Source organism: Ornithodoros turicata, unplaced genomic scaffold, assembly GCF_037126465.1.
Source record: "Ornithodoros turicata isolate Travis unplaced genomic scaffold, ASM3712646v1 ctg00001347.1, whole genome shotgun sequence".
Taxonomy (NCBI): Eukaryota; Metazoa; Arthropoda; class Arachnida; order Ixodida; family Argasidae; genus Ornithodoros; species Ornithodoros turicata.
Window position 1 is genome coordinate 25,569 of NW_026999563.1, and position 18,886 is coordinate 44,454.

The window sequence follows — 18,886 nt, forward strand, 5'->3', positions numbered from 1 at the left end:
GACCAATGAGAGTGCAACGTGGTAGGTAATTCTGGTTATTATATTATGTGGTTAACCACCAACACTCTTTGTACGTTCTAAGCAAGACCCGTCTGCTAAGTGTCGTCTGCTAAATGTCGTCTGCTAAGTGTCGTCTGCTAAGTGTCGTTTCGTAAATGCGCAGTTCGCCACCCCGATATTCCTCGCCGTGTGAATGCTCAACATAACACGGGTCAGAACTTCGGCTCTGTGAGCAATGTTTTCGCTTTCTCTTCTTCTAGAATACTCCGCGAGGATGTCCCTCGTGTGAATACACGTTAAGTACAATCTTGATGAACAGGGTGTGTGCAGAAAGACATGACCCGCATTTAGGCACATAGCTTGTTGCCTACCTAACTAACGAACTTCCGGTGGCGCACGATGGCGCATTTATGCGTGCGAAATCTGTAGAAAAATTGTGGAAGCCATACCCAGCTTAAAAAATAAACGGAACAACGAAAACGTCGGCTTCCGTGCATCAGAATAGGGCAACATGGTGGGCAACAGGGTGTATGTGAAAGGGCAACATGGTGCACGTAGGAGAGTTGTGTTCAAGTACCGCTAGGGGAGCTATCGGTGCATAAATCGAAACGATGTCCCACATGGATGCTCATCGGCAGTGCCCCTAGCGGTGCCTGCACATAACTCTTATGAGACCGAAATACACTGCCATGCAGTGTCATGACCGCCCTATTCTAATGCATGGAAGCCCATGTTTTCGCGCTTTGTTTATTTTTTTACATTGAGTATGGCTTCCAGGATTTTTTTCTAGCTTTCGCACGCATAAATACGCCGTCGTGCGCCACCGGAAGTTCCTCGGCTAAGTAGACAACGAGTTACATATAAAAATGCGGGTCATGTTTTTCTGCACACACCCTGTACTTTGCTCATCACAGACTGAAACTGTCCGTATAGTTCTGCACGAAGGGCATTAAAACATGCGTCATTTGGCACTTAGCACCCGTGTCGCCCGCACAAGCATCTTCATGTCCGTGTGCTTTCGCCTACTTTCAATACATCGTTTTGTCGTCCGGGATATTACGTGCATCCATTTCACTGACTTTGACAGACCCTTCGGGAAGATCACTTGACCCCTGTCCGTTTCCTTTGCGTGAGTGAACCCATTCTGGGGGAAAAAATGGGTCACGCTTATATTATACTCTATGACTGTAGTGGAAACACAACAAGTCCACGGAATGACGCACTCTTTGAAATTAAACTTTATTACACACAGCCTTTCGTGCGGGACCTGCACTTTATCAGGTGATGATGCAAATAAACGGGGTAGATCCGATATCAGGGGTTGCACACTAACATGTCTAGCACGTTGAATATGAAAGATGTGGAAATGTTTAAAAAATATGAAAAACACCTAGACGTGCCGACAAATTTGTAAGATCGAACAGCGGTTTGCAACTTGTCGACATCTCATCAGTCCTATTTTGGCTCATATTACACCGGTGTGTTCATGAGCCCATGCTGACTAAGATTTGGATTCGATATCAGGGGTTGCACAGTAACATGTCTCGCACGTTGAATATGAAAGATGTGGAAATGTTTAAAAAATATGAAAAACACCTAGACGTGCCGACAAATTTGTAAGATCGAACAGCGGTTTGCAACTTGTCGACATCTCATCAGTCCTATTTTGGCTCATATTACACCGGTGTGTTCATGAGCCCATGCTGACTAAGATTTGGATTCGATATCAGGGGTTGCACAGTAACATGTCTCGCACGTTGAATATGAAAGATGTGGAAATGTTTAAAAAATATGGAAAATACCTAGACGTGCCGACAAATTTGTAAGATCGAACAGCGGTTTGCAACTTGCCGACATCTCGTCAGTCCTATTTTGGCTCATATTACACCGGTGTGTTCATGGGCCCATGCTGACTAAGATTTGGATTCGATATCAGGGGTTGCACACTAACATGTCTCGCACGTTGAATATGAAAGATGTGGAAATGTTTAAAAAATATGAAAAACACCTAGACGTGCCGACAAATTTGTAAGATCGAACAGCGGTTTGCAACTTGCCGACATCTCGTCAGTCCTATTTTGGCTCATATTACACCGGTGTGTTCATGGGCCCATGCTGACTCAGATTTTGATTCGATATCAGGGGTTGCACACTAACATGTCTCGCACGTTGAATATGAAAGATGTGGAAATGTTTAAAAAATATGAAAAACACCTAGACGTGCCGACAAATTTGTAAGATCGAACAGCGGTTTGCAACTTGCCGACATCTCGTCAGTCCTATTTTGGCTCATATTACACCGGTGTGTTCATGAGCCCATGCTGACTAAGATTTGGATTCGATATCAGGGGTTGCACACTAACATGTCTCGCACGTTGAATATGAAAGATGTGGAAATGTTTAAAAAATATGAAAAACACCTAGACGTGCCGACAAATTTGTAAGATCGAACAGCGGTTTGCAACTTGCCGACATCTCGTCAGTCCTATTTTGGCTCATATTACACCGGTGTGTTCATGGGCCCATGCTGACTCAGATTTTGATTCGATATCAGGGGTTGCACACTAACATGTCTCGCACGTTGAATATGAAAGATGTGGAAATGTTTAAAAAATATGAAAAACACCTAGACGTGCCGACAAATTTGTAAGATCGAACAGCGGTTTGCAACTTGCCGACATCTCGTCAGTCCTATTTTGGCTCATATTACACCGGTGTGTTCATGGGCCCATGCTGACTCAGATTTTGATTCGATATCAGGGGTTGCACACTAACATGTCTCGCACGTTGAATATGAAAGATGTGGAAATGTTTAAAAAATATGAAAAACACCTAGACGTGTCGACAAATTTGTAAGATCGAACAGCGGTTTGCAACTTGCCGACATCTCGTCAGTCCTATTTTGGCTCATATTACACCGGTGTGTTCATGGGCCCATGCTGACTCAGATTTTGATTCGATATCAGGGGTTGCACAGTAACATGTCCAGCACGTTGAATATGAAAGATGTGGAAATGTTTAAAAAATATGAAAAACACCTAGACGGACACGACAAATTTGTAAGATGTAACAGCGGTTTGCAACTTGTCGACATCTCGTCAGTCCTACTTTTGCTCATATTACACCGGTGTGTTCATGGGCCCATGCTGACTCAGATTTTGATTTGATATCAGGGGTTGCACAGTAACATGTCTCGCACGTTGAATATGAAAGATGTGGAAATGTTTAAAAAATATGAAAAACACCTAGACGTGCCGACAAATTTGTAAGATCGAACAGCGGTTTGCAACTTGCCGACATCTCGTCAGTCCTATTTTGGCTCATATTACACCGGTGTGTTCATGGGCCCATGCTGACTCAGATTTTGATTCGATATCAGGGGTTGCACACTAACATGTCTCGCACGTTGAATATGAAAGATGTGGAAATGTTTAAAAAATATGAAAAACACCTAGACGTGCCGACAAATTTGTAAGATCGAACAGCGGTTTACAACTTGTCGACATCTCGTCAGTCCTATTTTGGCTCATATTACACCGGTGTGTTCATGGGCCCATGCTGACTAAGATTTGGATTCGATATCAGGGGTTGCACACTAACATGTCCAGCACGTTGAATATGAAAGATGTGGAAATGTTTAAAAAATATGGAAAATACCTAGACGTGCACGACAAATTTGTAAGATGGAGCAGCAGTTTCCAATTATGGACGGTAATTATGACTCTATTGCGGTGAGTGCATTGTGTTCATGTTTAATGCGTGTGTTGATGTGTCGGACAGATTGCTATCATTCCAATGCACACGTGAGCCAGTGTAGACAGGGGGTGTAAGCTATGGCGATGAATCAATTCTTGTGGTGCATGTTACTGGCCTGCTTAGCTCTTTTCTGTAAAGGAAACAGCGTGTTAATAATGATTTCTCTGCTACTCTAAGTATGGCGGCAAGTGGATTGCGTTACCAGTGATATAGTGCAAGGAAATTTCATTGAATTGTCGACGTCGCCCGCGTAGTTGAGTTAGAAGCCGACCCCACTGCGTACGTTAACCTTGTACACACTGCTAGGAGTACGTCTGATTGTTCCTTTCTTTCCCATGTGTCTTCATATTTAGGACGCGTGCCTGGGAGGGGGACAGCCCGCGGGTTTTTCCGAAAAATAGGCTGAACCAGGGCGCGTGATTAGAGATGTGGTGTTAGCAATGGCGGAGAGTGTTCATATTTTACACGCATGCCAGGGAGGGACGGGTCAACGCGAGAGTGATTGGAACTGAAAAAGAAAAGATGTCGCGGATAGCGCAGGCTTTTCGTGTTTACTGCGTGTTTGGGGGGGGGGGGGGGGGCAGTGCGGCTTTTGCAAAATTTCGTCGGTTAGGCTTAGCCCGACCACGCGCTGAAGTGATTGGCACTGTGCCAAAAAGATATCGAGGGTAGCCCAGGTTTTTCGCGTACGTGTTTTGACGAGGGGACTTCGGCCAGATTTCGTCGTTTAGAATTAGAAGCCGACCCCACTGCGTACGTTAACGTTGGACACACAGCTAGGAATACGTCTGATTGTTCCTTTCTTTCCCAGGCATCTTTTGACGAGAGACGGAACCCTAGTTCACAGACGTGGACTAATGCCCAGAGGAGTGTTCAGAAGGAGGATGACCTGCTACGTGTGGCGTGTTGGCTCGGTAAGTGTCTCGTGTTCATATTTATGGCGGGCGTCGTTAGAGATCTTCGTTAGAACGTATTCGTGATTAGAGATGTGGTGTTAGCAATGGCGGAGAGTGTTCATATTTACGACGGCTTTCTGGGAGGGGAGCGGGCGGTGGGTTTTCTTGAAAAAAAAAAATAGGCTGAACCAGGGCGCGTGATTAGAGAGTGGTGTTAGCAATGGCTCCAAGCCCGGAGTATTCATATTGACGACGCGTGTCTGAGAGGGATGCAGCCGGCGGGTTTTCCCGATAAAAAAAGGGGCTTAGCTCGAGTGCCTGGGCGCGTGATTAGAGATGTGGTGTTAGCAATGGCGGAAAGCACAGTGTTTATATTTTTCATGCATGCCAGGGAGGGAAGGGGCCACGCGAGAAGTGCTTGGAACTGTGAAACGAAAAGATATCGCGGATAGCGCAGGCTTTTCGAGTTTACTGCGTGCTTGGACGGCGGGGCTGCGGCAAAATTTCGTCGTTTAGGCTTAGCCCGATCACGCGTTGAACTGATTCGAACTGTGAAAATATGATATCGCGGATAGCACAGGCTTTTCGTGTTTACTGCGTGTTTGGACGGCGGGGCTGCGGCAAAATTTCGTCGTTTAGGCTTAGCCCGATCACGCGTTGGACTGATTCGAACTGTGAAAATATGATATCGCTGATAGCGCAGGCTTGTCGTGTTTACGGCGTGTTTTTTTTTTGGGGGGGGGGGGCAGTGCGGCTTTTGCAAAATTTCGTCGGTTAGGCTTAGCCCGACAACGCGCAGAAGTGATTGGCACTGTGCCAAAAAGTTATCACGGGTAGCCCAGGCTTTTTGTGCGCGTGTTTTGATGGGGGGCTGTGGCAAAATTTCGTCGTTTAGGCTTAGCCCGATCACGCGTTGGACTGATTCGAACTGTGAAAATATGATATCGCTGATAGCGCAGGCTTGTCGTGTTTACGGCGTGTTTTTTTTTGGGGGGGGGGGCAGTGCGGCTTTTGCAAAATTTCGTCGGTTAGGCTTAGCCCGACAACGCGCAGAAGTGATTGGCACTGTGCCAAAAAGTTATCACGGGTAGCCCAGGCTTTTTGTGTGCGTGTTTTGATGGGGGGCTGAGGCAAAATTTCGTCGTTTACGCTTGGCCCGCCCACGCGCTGAAGTAATTGGAACTGTGAAAATAAGATATCTCTGATAGCGCATTGTGTTCGTAATTGCTGTACTGCCTTCGCGTCATTCCGTTCCCTTGGTGGCGGCGGGGTTGCTAGCGGCACCACACGGGAGAGATGGCGATCCGATAACCACGCTTCGTCTGCTAGCGCTGAATTTCCATTCCTCCCCGCAAAACGTGGAAAGCGCTGCCCCGTCGATGCATTTGGAGCTAGCAGACGACGCGGGGTTATCGGATCGCCATCTCTCCCGTGTGGAGGCGCTCGCAGCTCTCCCGCCACCAGGGGAACGGAAGTGACTGAAGGCCAAGTGATCAATACTGTGGAAAAAAAAAATGGCTCCTAGCGCCGGGCGTTCACCCTTATCTTGCCACTCCCTCCCAAGGAGAAGCGTGCTGAGACGTCATCGATGACGTTAGGTGCGCAACGCGTTCTCATTTGCTGTCAGTGGGGGTCAGCGCCCTCTCCCTTTGCCGGGAAAACCAGTTTTCGCCAGTTGCTCTGGAGAATTGGGGATGGAAGGATCGGTCGAGCGAGGAGCAGGGTTTCCCCTCAAGCGTTCGGTTACTTACGGCGAAATGTACATTCAATTTCCGCGGTAATTGTGCCTCTATTGCGGTGAGTGCATTGTGTTCATATTTGGTGCGTGCGTTGATGTGTCGGACAGATTGCTATCATTCCAATGCACACGTGAGCCAGTGTAGACAGGGGGTGTAAGCTATGGCGATGAATCAATTCTTGTGGTGCATGTTACTGGCCTGCTTAGCTCTTTTCTGTAAAGGAAACAGCGTGTTAATAATGATTTCTCTGCTACTCTAAGTATGGCGGCAAGTGGATTGCGTTACCAGTGATATAGTGCAAGGAAATTTCATTGAATTGTCGACGTCGCCCGCGTAGTTGAGTTAGAAGCCGACCCCACTGCGTACGTTAACCTTGTACACACTGCTAGGAGTACGTCTGATTGTTCCTTTCTTTCCCATGTGTCTTCATATTTAGGACGCGTGCCTGGGAGGGGGACAGCCCGCGGGTTTTTCCGAAAAATAGGCTGAACCAGGGCGCGTGATTAGAGATGTGGTGTTAGCAATGGCGGAGAGTGTTCATATTTTACACGCATGCCAGGGAGGGACGGGTCAACGCGAGAGTGATTGGAACTGAAAAAGAAAAGATGTCGCGGATAGCGCAGGCTTTTCGTGTTTACTGCGTGTTTGGGGGGGGGGGGGGGCAGTGCGGCTTTTGCAAAATTTCGTCGGTTAGGCTTAGCCCGACCACGCGCTGAAGTGATTGGCACTGTGCCAAAAAGATATCGAGGGTAGCCCAGGTTTTTCGCGTACGTGTTTTGACGAGGGGACTTCGGCCAGATTTCGTCGTTTAGAATTAGAAGCCGACCCCACTGCGTACGTTAACGTTGGACACACAGCTAGGAATACGTCTGATTGTTCCTTTCTTTCCCAGGCATCTTTTGACGAGAGACGGAACCCTAGTTCACAGACGTGGACTAATGCCCAGAGGAGTGTTCAAAGCGAGGATGACGTACTACGTGTTGGCTCGGTAAGTGTCTCGTGTTCATATTTATGGCGGGCGTCGTTAGAGATCCTGCGTTAGAACGTATTCGTGATTAGAGATGTGGTGTTAGCAATGGCGGAGAGTGTTCATATTTACGACGGGTGTCTGGGAGGGGGGGCAGGCAGCGGGTTTTACCGAAAAAAATAGGCTGAACCAGGGCGCGTGATTAGAGAGTGGTGTTAGCAATGGCTCCAAGCCCGGAGTGTTCATATTGACGACGCCTGTCTGAGAGGGAAGCAGGCAGCGGGTTTTCCCGATAAAAAATGGGGCTTAGCTCGAGTGCCTGGGCGCGTGATTAGAGATGTGGTGTTAGCAATGGCGGAAAGCACAGTGTTTATATTTTTCATGCATGCCAGGGAGGGAAGGGGCCACGCGAGAAGTGTTTGGAACTGTGAAACGAAAAGATATCGCGGATAGCGCAGGCTTTTCATGTTTCGTCGTTTAGGCTTATCACGCGCTGAACTGATTCGAACTGTGAAAAAATGATATCGCTGATAGCGCAGGCTTGTCGTGTTTACTGCGTGTTTGGACGGCGGGGCTGCGGCAAAATTTCGTCGTTTAGGCTTATCACGCGCTGAACTGATTCGAACTGTGAAAATATGATATCGCAGGCTTGTCGTGTTTACTGCGTGTTTGGGGGGGGGGGGGGGTATGACGGCTGGTGCAAAATTTCGTCGGTTAGGCTTAGCCCGACCACACGCTGAAGTGATTGGCACTGTGCCAAAAAGATATCGAGGGTAGCCCAGGTTTTTCGCGTACGTGTTTTGACGAGGGGACTTCGGCGAGATTTCGTCGTTTAGGCTTAGCCCGACCATGCGGTGACGTGATTGGAGCTGTGAAAATATGATATCGCTAATAGCGCCCGGTGTTCGTAATTGCTGTACTGCCTTCGCGTCATCGCGTTCCCCTGGTGGCGGCGGGGCTGCGAGCAGCACCACACGGGAGAGATGGCGATCCGATAAGCAGTAAAGAAGAAATCGAGAACTACATGACCCGCTACTTCAATCAACAACAAGACGACCTTCAGAAAAGAACAAGTGCACAAGCCAAATATATAACACAACCACTCCAAGACGAGCAGGAAGAACTCCTGAGGCCAATTGAAGAACAGGAATTAACAGAACATATCAACAGACTTGCGAAGGGTAAAGCCACTGGTCCAGATGGGATCCCAAATGATTTCCTAAAAATACTCCAACCCATTTCCAAAGAAGCCCTCAGAAGAATCTTTAATGACATATTAGTGACGGGTCAACTACCCAACGAGTGGAAACAAAGCACAGTCCGACTAATACACAAAGGCCAAGGAAAACCAAAAGACGATCTCAATTCGTATCGACCCATAACGCTACAAAACAGCATCGCCAAATTGTTTGCAGCTGTCATTAACAAAAGAATAGCGAAAACCTTCGATGATAAGCTGAGCGAATTACAAAATGGCTTTCGCGAAGACAGAAGAGGAAGCGATAATTTGTATATCCTTACCCAACTGATCGAGCTCACCCTGAAAACAGGCAACGAATTATTCTTAGCTTTCCTCGACCTGGAAAAGGCGTATGACGCCGTCCCTCATGAGGTACTCTGGGAAAAACTCAGAAAGATTGGAGTCCCGGAACGCATGATCAGCATTATACAAAACATGTACTCTGACTGCTACTGCACGTACCAACTGGATGCCTACAAATCTTGCAAAGTGAAACAGATGGTGGGACTGAAACAGGGATGCCCATTGTCACCTACGCTATTTAATATTTTCCTTAATGAGCTGTTGATAAAACTTGAAGACTGCCACAATGGGATCAAGATTAGTACCCGGGACACATTGGGCGAGGAGACTGTCACCCACATCCCTGCGCTGGCTTTTGCAGACGATATTTTACTCATCGCCAGGACACCAACAGACCTGCATCGCCTCCTTGACATATGTACTCGGACGGCAGAGGCTCACGGAATGAAGTTTAGCAGATCAAAGACTCAATGGATGAAGATTGGGGGGAACAACAGCGGCAACGAAACTTTCCGACTACAAAATACCACCGTCCAACACACCCACCACTACAGGTATCTGGGGGTGCTCATCGAAGACAAACTAAATTACTTGGAGAAACATGAAAAAACAATCGTAGCGACAACAAACAAAAAGAAGGGACACGTGTGGCACCTCGCCCGCCACTCCTACAACCCATATTCCGTCGGTAAGTTATTATGGAAGACTACATCAGTTCCATGTGCCACCTACGCAAATGAAGCATTATGCTACAGCGCCAGTACCATGAAAATCCTTGAACGCCAACAACGGGAGATCGGCAAATGGATTTTGGGAGGGAACCTAGCCACAGCGAATGCTGCCATAGAAGGGGAGGTCGCATGGTCAACTTTCGAATACAGAGAGGCACGGTCAAAAACAAGATACTTGGGAAGACTGATCCATCTACCACGAAATCGATTAGCAAAAATAATTTTCCACCATGTAAGATACACAGGCATAAAGACGAACTGGATAAAACGAATAAACCGAATAGATTCCAAATCCAGCAAGGGGACCAGTCGCCATAAAACAAACACTGCCAGAGAATGGAATCAACAAATCAACAAAGAAATGAAGAAAACTGAGAACGACTACTGGAGACAACGCGTAAGAAACAAACAGAGCATGAACCTCTACGCCACATACAGAGACAAGCCCAGCCCATACAACCTCTACAGAGGAGACCGCGCTAGCGGCCTATATTTCCAAGCTAGAACGGGGGCCCTCCTGACGCGAGAGAGACTGTCCCAGCTTTTTAACCACAACGACGACTTATGCATCCTATGTGGTGCGGAGAAAGAGGACTTAAGCCACGTCCTGTTGAGGTGCCAAGCCACCAAGGCGACTCGCCCAGCAAACCTTGACATCGCAACAATGCTAGGACTGACAACTCCATCTGAAACAGCAAACCCCAGCGACATCGCCGAAAGATGTAAACAACACCTCGTGAACTGGGATAGGCTGACTAAAAGTGCCCTAAGAAACGACAACAAATCCAAGTCAGGAACCAAGCCGAGCAAACCTTCGCCGTCGAAAACACCGGAAGCAGCAGCGACGCCAGCGATAGCCATCGGAGCCAAGCCAAGGCAAACAAGCCTGCCGACCGAGCCGGAGCGACCGGAAGCGCCAACAGCAGCGACATTCCTGGAACCGACCCACCTACAACCGCTCCAACCTTCATAGACTCTGTTTCCTTTTTTTCTCTTTTTTCTTTTGCCTGTGGTGCCCTCACGTCACCTGCCCTGACTCAAAAGGGATTAGGCAAACCTAAACCTAAACCTAAACCAGGCATCGTCTGCTAGCGCCGAATTTCCATTCCTCTCCGCATTCCTTGGAAAGCGCTGCCACGTCTACGCATTTCGAGCTAGCAGACGACGCGCGGTTATCGGATCGCCATCTCTCGCGTGTGGCGGCGCTCGCAACTTCCCCGTTACCAGGGGAACGGAAGTGATTTGCTTGTCGGTGGTGGTGAGCGCCCTCTCCATTTGCCGCGGAAACCAGTTATCGCCAGTTGCTCCGGAGAATTGCGGCTGGAAGAGGCGGTCGGGCCAGGTGCAGTGTTTCCCGTCAACCGTTCGTTATTTGTAGCGGGGTGGTGTACGTTCAATTTCCGCGGTAATTATGACTCTATTGCGGTGAGTGCATTCTGTTCATGTTTAATGCGTGTGTTGATGTGTCGGACAGATTGCTATCATTCCAATGCACACGTCAGCCAGTGTAGACAGGGGGTGTAACCTTTGGCGATGAATCAATTCTTGTGGTGCATGTTACTGGCCTGTTCAGCTCTTTTCTGTAAAGAAAAGAGCGTGTTAATAATGACTTCTCTGCTACTCTCAGTATGGCGGCAAGTGGATCGCGTTACGACTGATATAGTGCAAGAAAATTTCATTGAACTGTCGAAATCGCCCGCGTAGTTGAATTAGAAGCCGACCCCACTGCGTACGTTAACCTTGGACACACTGCTAGGAGTACGTCTGATTGTTCCTTTCTTTCCCATGTGTCTTCATATTTAGGACGCGTGCCTGGGAGGGGGACAGCCCGCGGGTTTTTCCGAAAAATAGGCTGAACCAGGGCGCGTGATTAGAGATGTGGTGTTAGCAATGGCGGAGAGTGTTCATATTTTACACGCATGCCAGGGAGGGACGGGTCAACGCCAGAGTGATTGGAACTGTAAAAAGAAAAGATGTCGCGGACAGCGCAGGCTTTTCGTGGTTACTGCGTGTTTGGGGGGGGGGGGGGGTATGACGCTGGTGCAAAATTTCGTCGGTTAGGCTTAGCCCGACCACGCGCTGAAGTGATTGGCACTGTGCCAAAAAGATATCGAGGGTAGCCCAGGTTTTTCGCGTACGTGTTTTGACGAGTGGACTTCGGCCAGATTTCGTCGTTTAGAATTAGAAGCCGACCCCACTGCGTACGTTAACGTTGGACACACAGCTAGGAATACGTCTGATTGTTCCTTTCTTTCCCAGGCATCTTTTGACGAGAGACGGAACCCTAGTTCACAGACGTGGACTAATGCCCTGAGGAGTGTTCAAAGCGAGGATGACGTACTACGTGTTGGCTCGGTAAGTGTCTCGTGTTCATATTTATGGCGGGCGTCGTTAGAGATCCTGCGTTAGAACGTATTCGTGATTAGAGATGTGGTGTTAGCAATGGCGGAGAGTGTTCATATTTACGACGGGTGTCTGGGAGGGGGGGCAGGCAGCGGGTTTTACCGAAAAAAATAGGCTGAACCAGGGCGCGTGATTAGAGAGTGGTGTTAGCAATGGCTCCAAGCCCGGAGTGTTCATATTGACGACGCCTGTCTGAGAGGGAAGCAGGCAGCGGGTTTTCCCGATAAAAAATGGGGCTTAGCTCGAGTGCCTGGGCGCGTGATTAGAGATGTGGTGTTAGCAATGGCGGAGAGTGTTCATATTTTTCATGCATGCCAGGGAGGGAAGGGGCCACGCGAGAAGTGTTTGGAACTGTGAAACGAAAAGATATCGCGGATAGCGCAGGCTTTTCATGTTTCGTCGTTTAGGCTTATCACGCGCTGAACTGATTCGAACTGTGAAAAAATGATATCGCTGATAGCGCAGGCTTGTCGTGTTTACTGCGTGTTTGGACGGCGGGGCTGCGGCAAAATTTCGTCGTTTAGGCTTATCACGCGCTGAACTGATTCGAACTGTGAAAATATGATATCGCAGGCTTGTCGTGTTTACTGCGTGTTTGGGGGGGGGGGGGGTATGACGGCTGGTGCAAAATTTCGTCGGTTAGGCTTAGCCCGACCACACGCTGAAGTGATTGGCACTGTGCCAAAAAGATATCGAGGGTAGCCCAGGTTTTTCGCGTACGTGTTTTGACGAGGGGACTTCGGCGAGATTTCGTCGTTTAGGCTTAGCCCGACCATGCGGTGACGTGATTGGAGCTGTGAAAATATGATATCGCTAATAGCGCCCGGTGTTCGTAATTGCTGTACTGCCTTCGCGTCATCGCGTTCCCCTGGTGGCGGCGGGGCTGCGAGCAGCACCACACGGGAGAGATGGCGATCCGATAACCAGGCATCGTCTGCTAGCGCCGAATTTCCATTCCTCTCCGCATTCCTTGGAAAGCGCTGCCACGTCTACGCATTTCGAGCTAGCAGACGACGCGCGGTTATCGGATCGCCATCTCTCGCGTGTGGCGGCGCTCGCAACTTCCCCGTTACCAGGGGAACGGAAGTGATTTGCTTGTCGGTGGTGGTGAGCGCCCTCTCCATTTGCCGCGGAAACCAGTTATCGCCAGTTGCTCCGGAGAATTGCGGCTGGAAGAGGCGGTCGGGCCAGGTGCAGTGTTTCCCGTCAACCGTTCGTTATTTGTAGCGGGGTGGTGTACGTTCAATTTCCGCGGTAATTATGACTCTATTGCGGTGAGTGCATTCTGTTCATGTTTAATGCGTGTGTTGATGTGTCGGACAGATTGCTATCATTCCAATGCACACGTCAGCCAGTGTAGACAGGGGGTGTAACCTTTGGCGATGAATCAATTCTTGTGGTGCATGTTACTGGCCTGTTCAGCTCTTTTCTGTAAAGAAAAGAGCGTGTTAATAATGACTTCTCTGCTACTCTCAGTATGGCGGCAAGTGGATCGCGTTACGACTGATATAGTGCAAGAAAATTTCATTGAACTGTCGAAATCGCCCGCGTAGTTGAATTAGAAGCCGACCCCACTGCGTACGTTAACCTTGGACACACTGCTAGGAGTACGTCTGATTGTTCCTTTCTTTCCCATGTGTCTTCATATTTAGGACGCGTGCCTGGGAGGGGGACAGCCCGCGGGTTTTTCCGAAAAATAGGCTGAACCAGGGCGCGTGATTAGAGATGTGGTGTTAGCAATGGCGGAGAGTGTTCATATTTTACACGCATGCCAGGGAGGGACGGGTCAACGCGAGAGTGATTGGAACTGTAAAAGAAAAGATGTCGCGGACAGCGCAGGCTTTTCGTGGTTACTGCGTGTTTGGGGGGGGGGGGGGTATGACGGCTGTTGCAAAATTTCATCGGTTAGGCTTAGCCCGACCACGCGCTGAAGTGATTGGCACTGTGCCAAAAAGATATCGAGGGTAGCCCAGGTTTTTCGGTACGTGTTTTGACGAGTGGACTTCGGCCAGATTTCGTCGTTTAGAATTAGAAGCCGACCCCACTGCGTACGTTAACGTTGGACACACAGCTAGGAATACGTCTGATTGTTCCTTTCTTTCCCAGGCATCTTTTGACGAGAGACGGAACCCTAGTTCACAGACGTGGACTAATGCCCTGAGGAGTGTTCAAAGCGAGGATGACGTACTACGTGTTGGCTCGGTAAGTGTCTCGTGTTCATATTTATGGCGGGCGTCGTTAGAGATCCTGCGTTAGAACGTATTCGTGATTAGAGATGTGGTGTTAGCAATGGCGGAGAGTGTTCATATTTACGACGGGTGTCTGGGAGGGGGGGCAGGCGGCGGGTTTTACCGAAAAAAATAGGCTGAACCAGGGCGCGTGATTAGAGAGTGGTGTTAGCAATGGCTCCAAGCCCGGAGTGTTCATATTGACGACGCCTGTCTGAGAGGGAAGCAGGCAGCGGGTTTTCCCGATAAAAAATGGGGCTTAGCTCGAGTGCCTGGGCGCGTGATTAGAGATGTGGTGTTAGCAATGGCGGAAAGCACAGTGTTTATATTTTTCATGCATGCCAGGGAGGGAAGGGGCCACGCGAGAAGTGTTTGGAACTGTGAAACGAAAAGATATCGCGGATAGCGCAGGCTTTTCATGTTTCGTCGTTTAGGCTTATCACGCGCTGAACTGATTCGAACTGTGAAAAAATGATATCGCTGATAGCGCAGGCTTGTCGTGTTTACTGCGTGTTTGGACGGCGGGGCTGCGGCAAAATTTCGTCGTTTAGGCTTATCACGCGCTGAACTGATTCGAACTGTGAAAATATGATATCGCAGGCTTGTCGTGTTTACTGCGTGTTTGGGGGGGGGGGGGGGTAGGACGGCTGGTGCAAAATTTCGTCGGTTAGGCTTAGCCCGACCACACGCTGAAGTGATTGGCACTGTGCCAAAAAGATATCGAGGGTAGCCCAGGTTTTTCGCGTACGTGTTTTGACGAGGGGACTTCGGCGAGATTTCGTCGTTTAGGCTTAGCCCGACCATGCGGTGACGTGATTGGAGCTGTGAAAATATGATATCGCTAATAGCGCCCGGTGTTCGTAATTGCTGTACTGCCTTCGCGTCATCGCGTTCCCCTGGTGGCGGCGGGGCTGCGAGCAGCACCACACGGGAGAGATGGCGATCCGATAACCAGGCATCGTCTGCTAGCGCCGAATTTCCATTCCTCTCCGCATTCCTTGGAAAGCGCTGCCACGTCTACGCATTTCGAGCTAGCAGACGACGCGCGGTTATCGGATCGCCATCTCTCGCGTGTGGCGGCGCTCGCAACTTCCCCGTTACCAGGGGAACGGAAGTGATTTGCTTGTCGGTGGTGGTGAGCGCCCTCTCCATTTGCCGCGGAAACCAGTTATCGCCAGTTGCTCCGGAGAATTGCGGCTGGAAGAGGCGGTCGGGCCAGGTGCAGTGTTTCCCGTCAACCGTTCGTTATTTGTAGCGGGGTGGTGTACGTTCAATTTCCGCGGTAATTATGACTCTATTGCGGTGAGTGCATTCTGTTCATGTTTAATGCGTGTGTTGATGTGTCGGACAGATTGCTATCATTCCAATGCACACGTCAGCCAGTGTAGACAGGGGGTGTAACCTTTGGCGATGAATCAATTCTTGTGGTGCATGTTACTGGCCTGTTCAGCTCTTTTCTGTAAAGAAAAGAGCGTGTTAATAATGACTTCTCTGCTACTCTCAGTATGGCGGCAAGTGGATCGCGTTACGACTGATATAGTGCAAGAAAATTTCATTGAACTGTCGAAATCGCCCGCGTAGTTGAATTAGAAGCCGACCCCACTGCGTACGTTAACCTTGGACACACTGCTAGGAGTACGTCTGATTGTTCCTTTCTTTCCCATGTATCTTCATATTTAGGACGCGTGCCTGGGAGGGGGACAGCCCGCGGGTTTTTCCGAAAAATAGGCTGAACCAGGGCGCGTGATTAGAGATGTGGTGTTAGCAATGGCGGAGAGTGTTCATATTTTACACGCATGCCAGGGAGGGACGGGTCAACGCGAGAGTGATTGGAACTGTGAAAAGAAAAGATGTCGCGGATAGCGCAGGCTTTTCGTGTTTACTGCGTGTTTGGGGGGGGGGGGGTAGGACGGCTGTTGCAAAATTTCATCGGTTAGGCTTAGCCCGACCACGCGCTGAAGTGATTGGCACTGTGCCAAAAAGGTATCGAAGGTAGCCCAGGTTTTTCGTGTACGTGTTTTGACGAGTGGACTTCGGCCAGATTTCGTCGTTTAGAATTAGAAGCCGACCCCACTGCGTACGTTAACGTTGGACACACAGCTAGGAATACGTCTGATTGTTCCTTTCTTTCCCAGGCATCTTTTGACGAGAGACGGAACCCTAGTTCACAGACGTGGACTAATGCCCTGAGGAGTGTTCAAAGCGAGGATGACGTACTACGTGTTGGCTCGGTAAGTGTCTCGTGTTCATATTTATGGCGGGCGTCGTTAGAGATCCTGCGTTAGAACGTATTCGTGATTAGAGATGTGGTGTTAGCAATGGCGGAGAGTGTTCATATTTACGACGGGTGTCTGGGAGGGGGGGCAGGCGGCGGGTTTTACCGAAAAAAATAGGCTGAACCAGGGCGCGTGATTAGAGAGTGGTGTTAGCAATGGCTCCAAGCCCGGAGTGTTCATATTGACGACGCCTGTCTGAGAGGGAAGCAGGCAGCGGGTTTTCCCGATAAAAAATGGGGCTTAGCTCGAGTGCCTGGGCGCGTGATTAGAGATGTGGTGTTAGCAATGGCGGAAAGCACAGTGTTTATATTTTTCATGCATGCCAGGGAGGGAAGGGGCCACGCGAGAAGTGTTTGGAACTGTGAAACGAAAAGATATCGCGGATAGCGCAGGCTTTTCATGTTTCGTCGTTTAGGCTTATCACGCGCTGAACTGATTCGAACTGTGAAAAAATGATATCGCTGATAGCGCAGGCTTGTCGTGTTTACTGCGTGTTTGGACGGCGGGGCTGCGGCAAAATTTCGTCGTTTAGGCTTATCACGCGCTGAACTGATTCGAACTGTGAAAATATGATATCGCAGGCTTGTCGTGTTTACTGCGTGTTTGGGGGGGGGGGGGGTAGGACGGCTGGTGCAAAATTTCGTCGGTTAGGCTTAGCCCGACCACACGCTGAAGTGATTGGCACTGTGCCAAAAAGATATCGAGGGTAGCCCAGGTTTTTCGCGTACGTGTTTTGACGAGGGGACTTCGGCGAGATTTCGTCGTTTAGGCTTAGCCCGACCATGCGGTGACGTGATTGGAGCTGTGAAAATATGATATCGCTAATAGCGCCCGGTGTTCGTAATTGCTGTACTGCCTTCGCGTCATCGCGTTCCCCTGGTGGCGGCGGGGCTGCGAGCAGCACCACACGGGAGAGATGGCGATCCGATAACCAGGCATCGTCTGCTAGCGCCGAATTTCCATTCCTCTCCGCATTCCTTGGAAAGCGCTGCCACGTCTACGCATTTCGAGCTAGCAGACGACGCGCGGTTATCGGATCGCCATCTCTCGCGTGTGGCGGCGCTCGCAACTTCCCCGTTACCAGGGGAACGGAAGTGATTTGCTTGTCGGTGGTGGTGAGCGCCCTCTCCATTTGCCGCGGAAACCAGTTATCGCCAGTTGCTCCGGAGAATTGCGGCTGGAAGAGGCGGTCGGGCCAGGTGCAGTGTTTCCCGTCAACCGTTCGTTATTTGTAGCGGGGTGGTGTACGTTCAATTTCCGCGGTAATTATGACTCTATTGCGGTGAGTGCATTCTGTTCATGTTTAATGCGTGTGTTGATGTGTCGGACAGATTGCTATCATTCCAATGCACACGTCAGCCAGTGTAGACAGGGGGTGTAACCTTTGGCGATGAATCAATTCTTGTGGTGCATGTTACTGGCCTGTTCAGCTCTTTTCTGTAAAGAAAAGAGCGTGTTAATAATGACTTCTCTGCTACTCTCAGTATGGCGGCAAGTGGATCGCGTTACGACTGATATAGTGCAAGAAAATTTCATTGAACTGTCGAAATCGCCCGCGTAGTTGAATTAGAAGCCGACCCCACTGCGTACGTTAACCTTGGACACACTGCTAGGAGTACGTCTGATTGTTCCTTTCTTTCCCATGTGTCTTCATATTTAGGACGCGTGCCTGGGAGGGGGACAGCCCGCGGGTTTTTCCGAAAAATAGGCTGAACCAGGGCGCGTGATTAGAGATGTGGTGTTAGCAATGGCGGAGAGTGTTCATATTTTACACGCATGCCAGGGAGGGACGGGTCAACGCGAGAGTGATTGGAACTGTGAAAAGAAAAGATGTCGCGGATAGCGCAGGCTTGTCGTGTTTACTGCGTGTTTGGGGGGGGGGGGGGGTAGGACGGCTGGTGCAAAATTTCGTCGGTTAGGCTTAGCCCGACCACACGCTGAAGTGATTGGCACTGTGCCAAAAAGATATCGAGGGTAGCCCAGGTTTTTCGCGTACGTGTTTTGACGAGGGGACTTCGGCGAGATTTCGTCGTTTAGGCTTAGCCCGACCATGCGGTGACGTGATTGGAGCTGTGAAAATATGATATCGCTAATAGCGCCCGGTGTTCGTAATTGCTGTACTGCCTTCGCGTCATCGCGTTCCCCTGGTGGCGGCGGGGCTGCGAGCAGCACCACACGGGAGAGATGGCGATCCGATAACCAGGCATCGTCTGCTAGCGCCGAATTTCCATTCCTCTCCGCATTCCTTGGAAAGCGCTGCCACGTCTACGCATTTCGAGCTAGCAGACGACGCGCGGTTATCGGATCGCCATCTCTCGCGTGTGGCGGCGCTCGCAACTTCCCCGTT

The 18,886-nt window shown here is 49.6% G+C and overlaps 1 protein-coding gene across 3 annotated transcripts in view; it reads left to right on the forward strand.

Moving 5' to 3' along the window:
- The window catches only part of LOC135376886 (uncharacterized), a 33,950-nt gene that overhangs the window by 1,213 nt on the left and 13,851 nt on the right, over positions 1-18,886 (forward strand). For 2 of the 3 annotated variants that reach the window (XM_064609328.1, XM_064609329.1), the window contains exons 2-6: positions 4,568-4,670; positions 7,284-7,379; positions 11,892-11,987; positions 14,142-14,237; positions 16,399-16,494. In XM_064609328.1, coding sequence (XP_064465398.1) covers positions 4,568-4,670; positions 7,284-7,379; positions 11,892-11,987; positions 14,142-14,237; positions 16,399-16,494 — 487 coding nt within the window. Of the gene's footprint in view, positions 1-2,982; positions 3,732-4,567; positions 4,671-7,283; positions 7,380-11,891; positions 11,988-14,141; positions 14,238-16,398; positions 16,495-18,886 lie in introns of those variants that run through there. The other variant, XM_064609327.1, reaches the window with a different exon arrangement.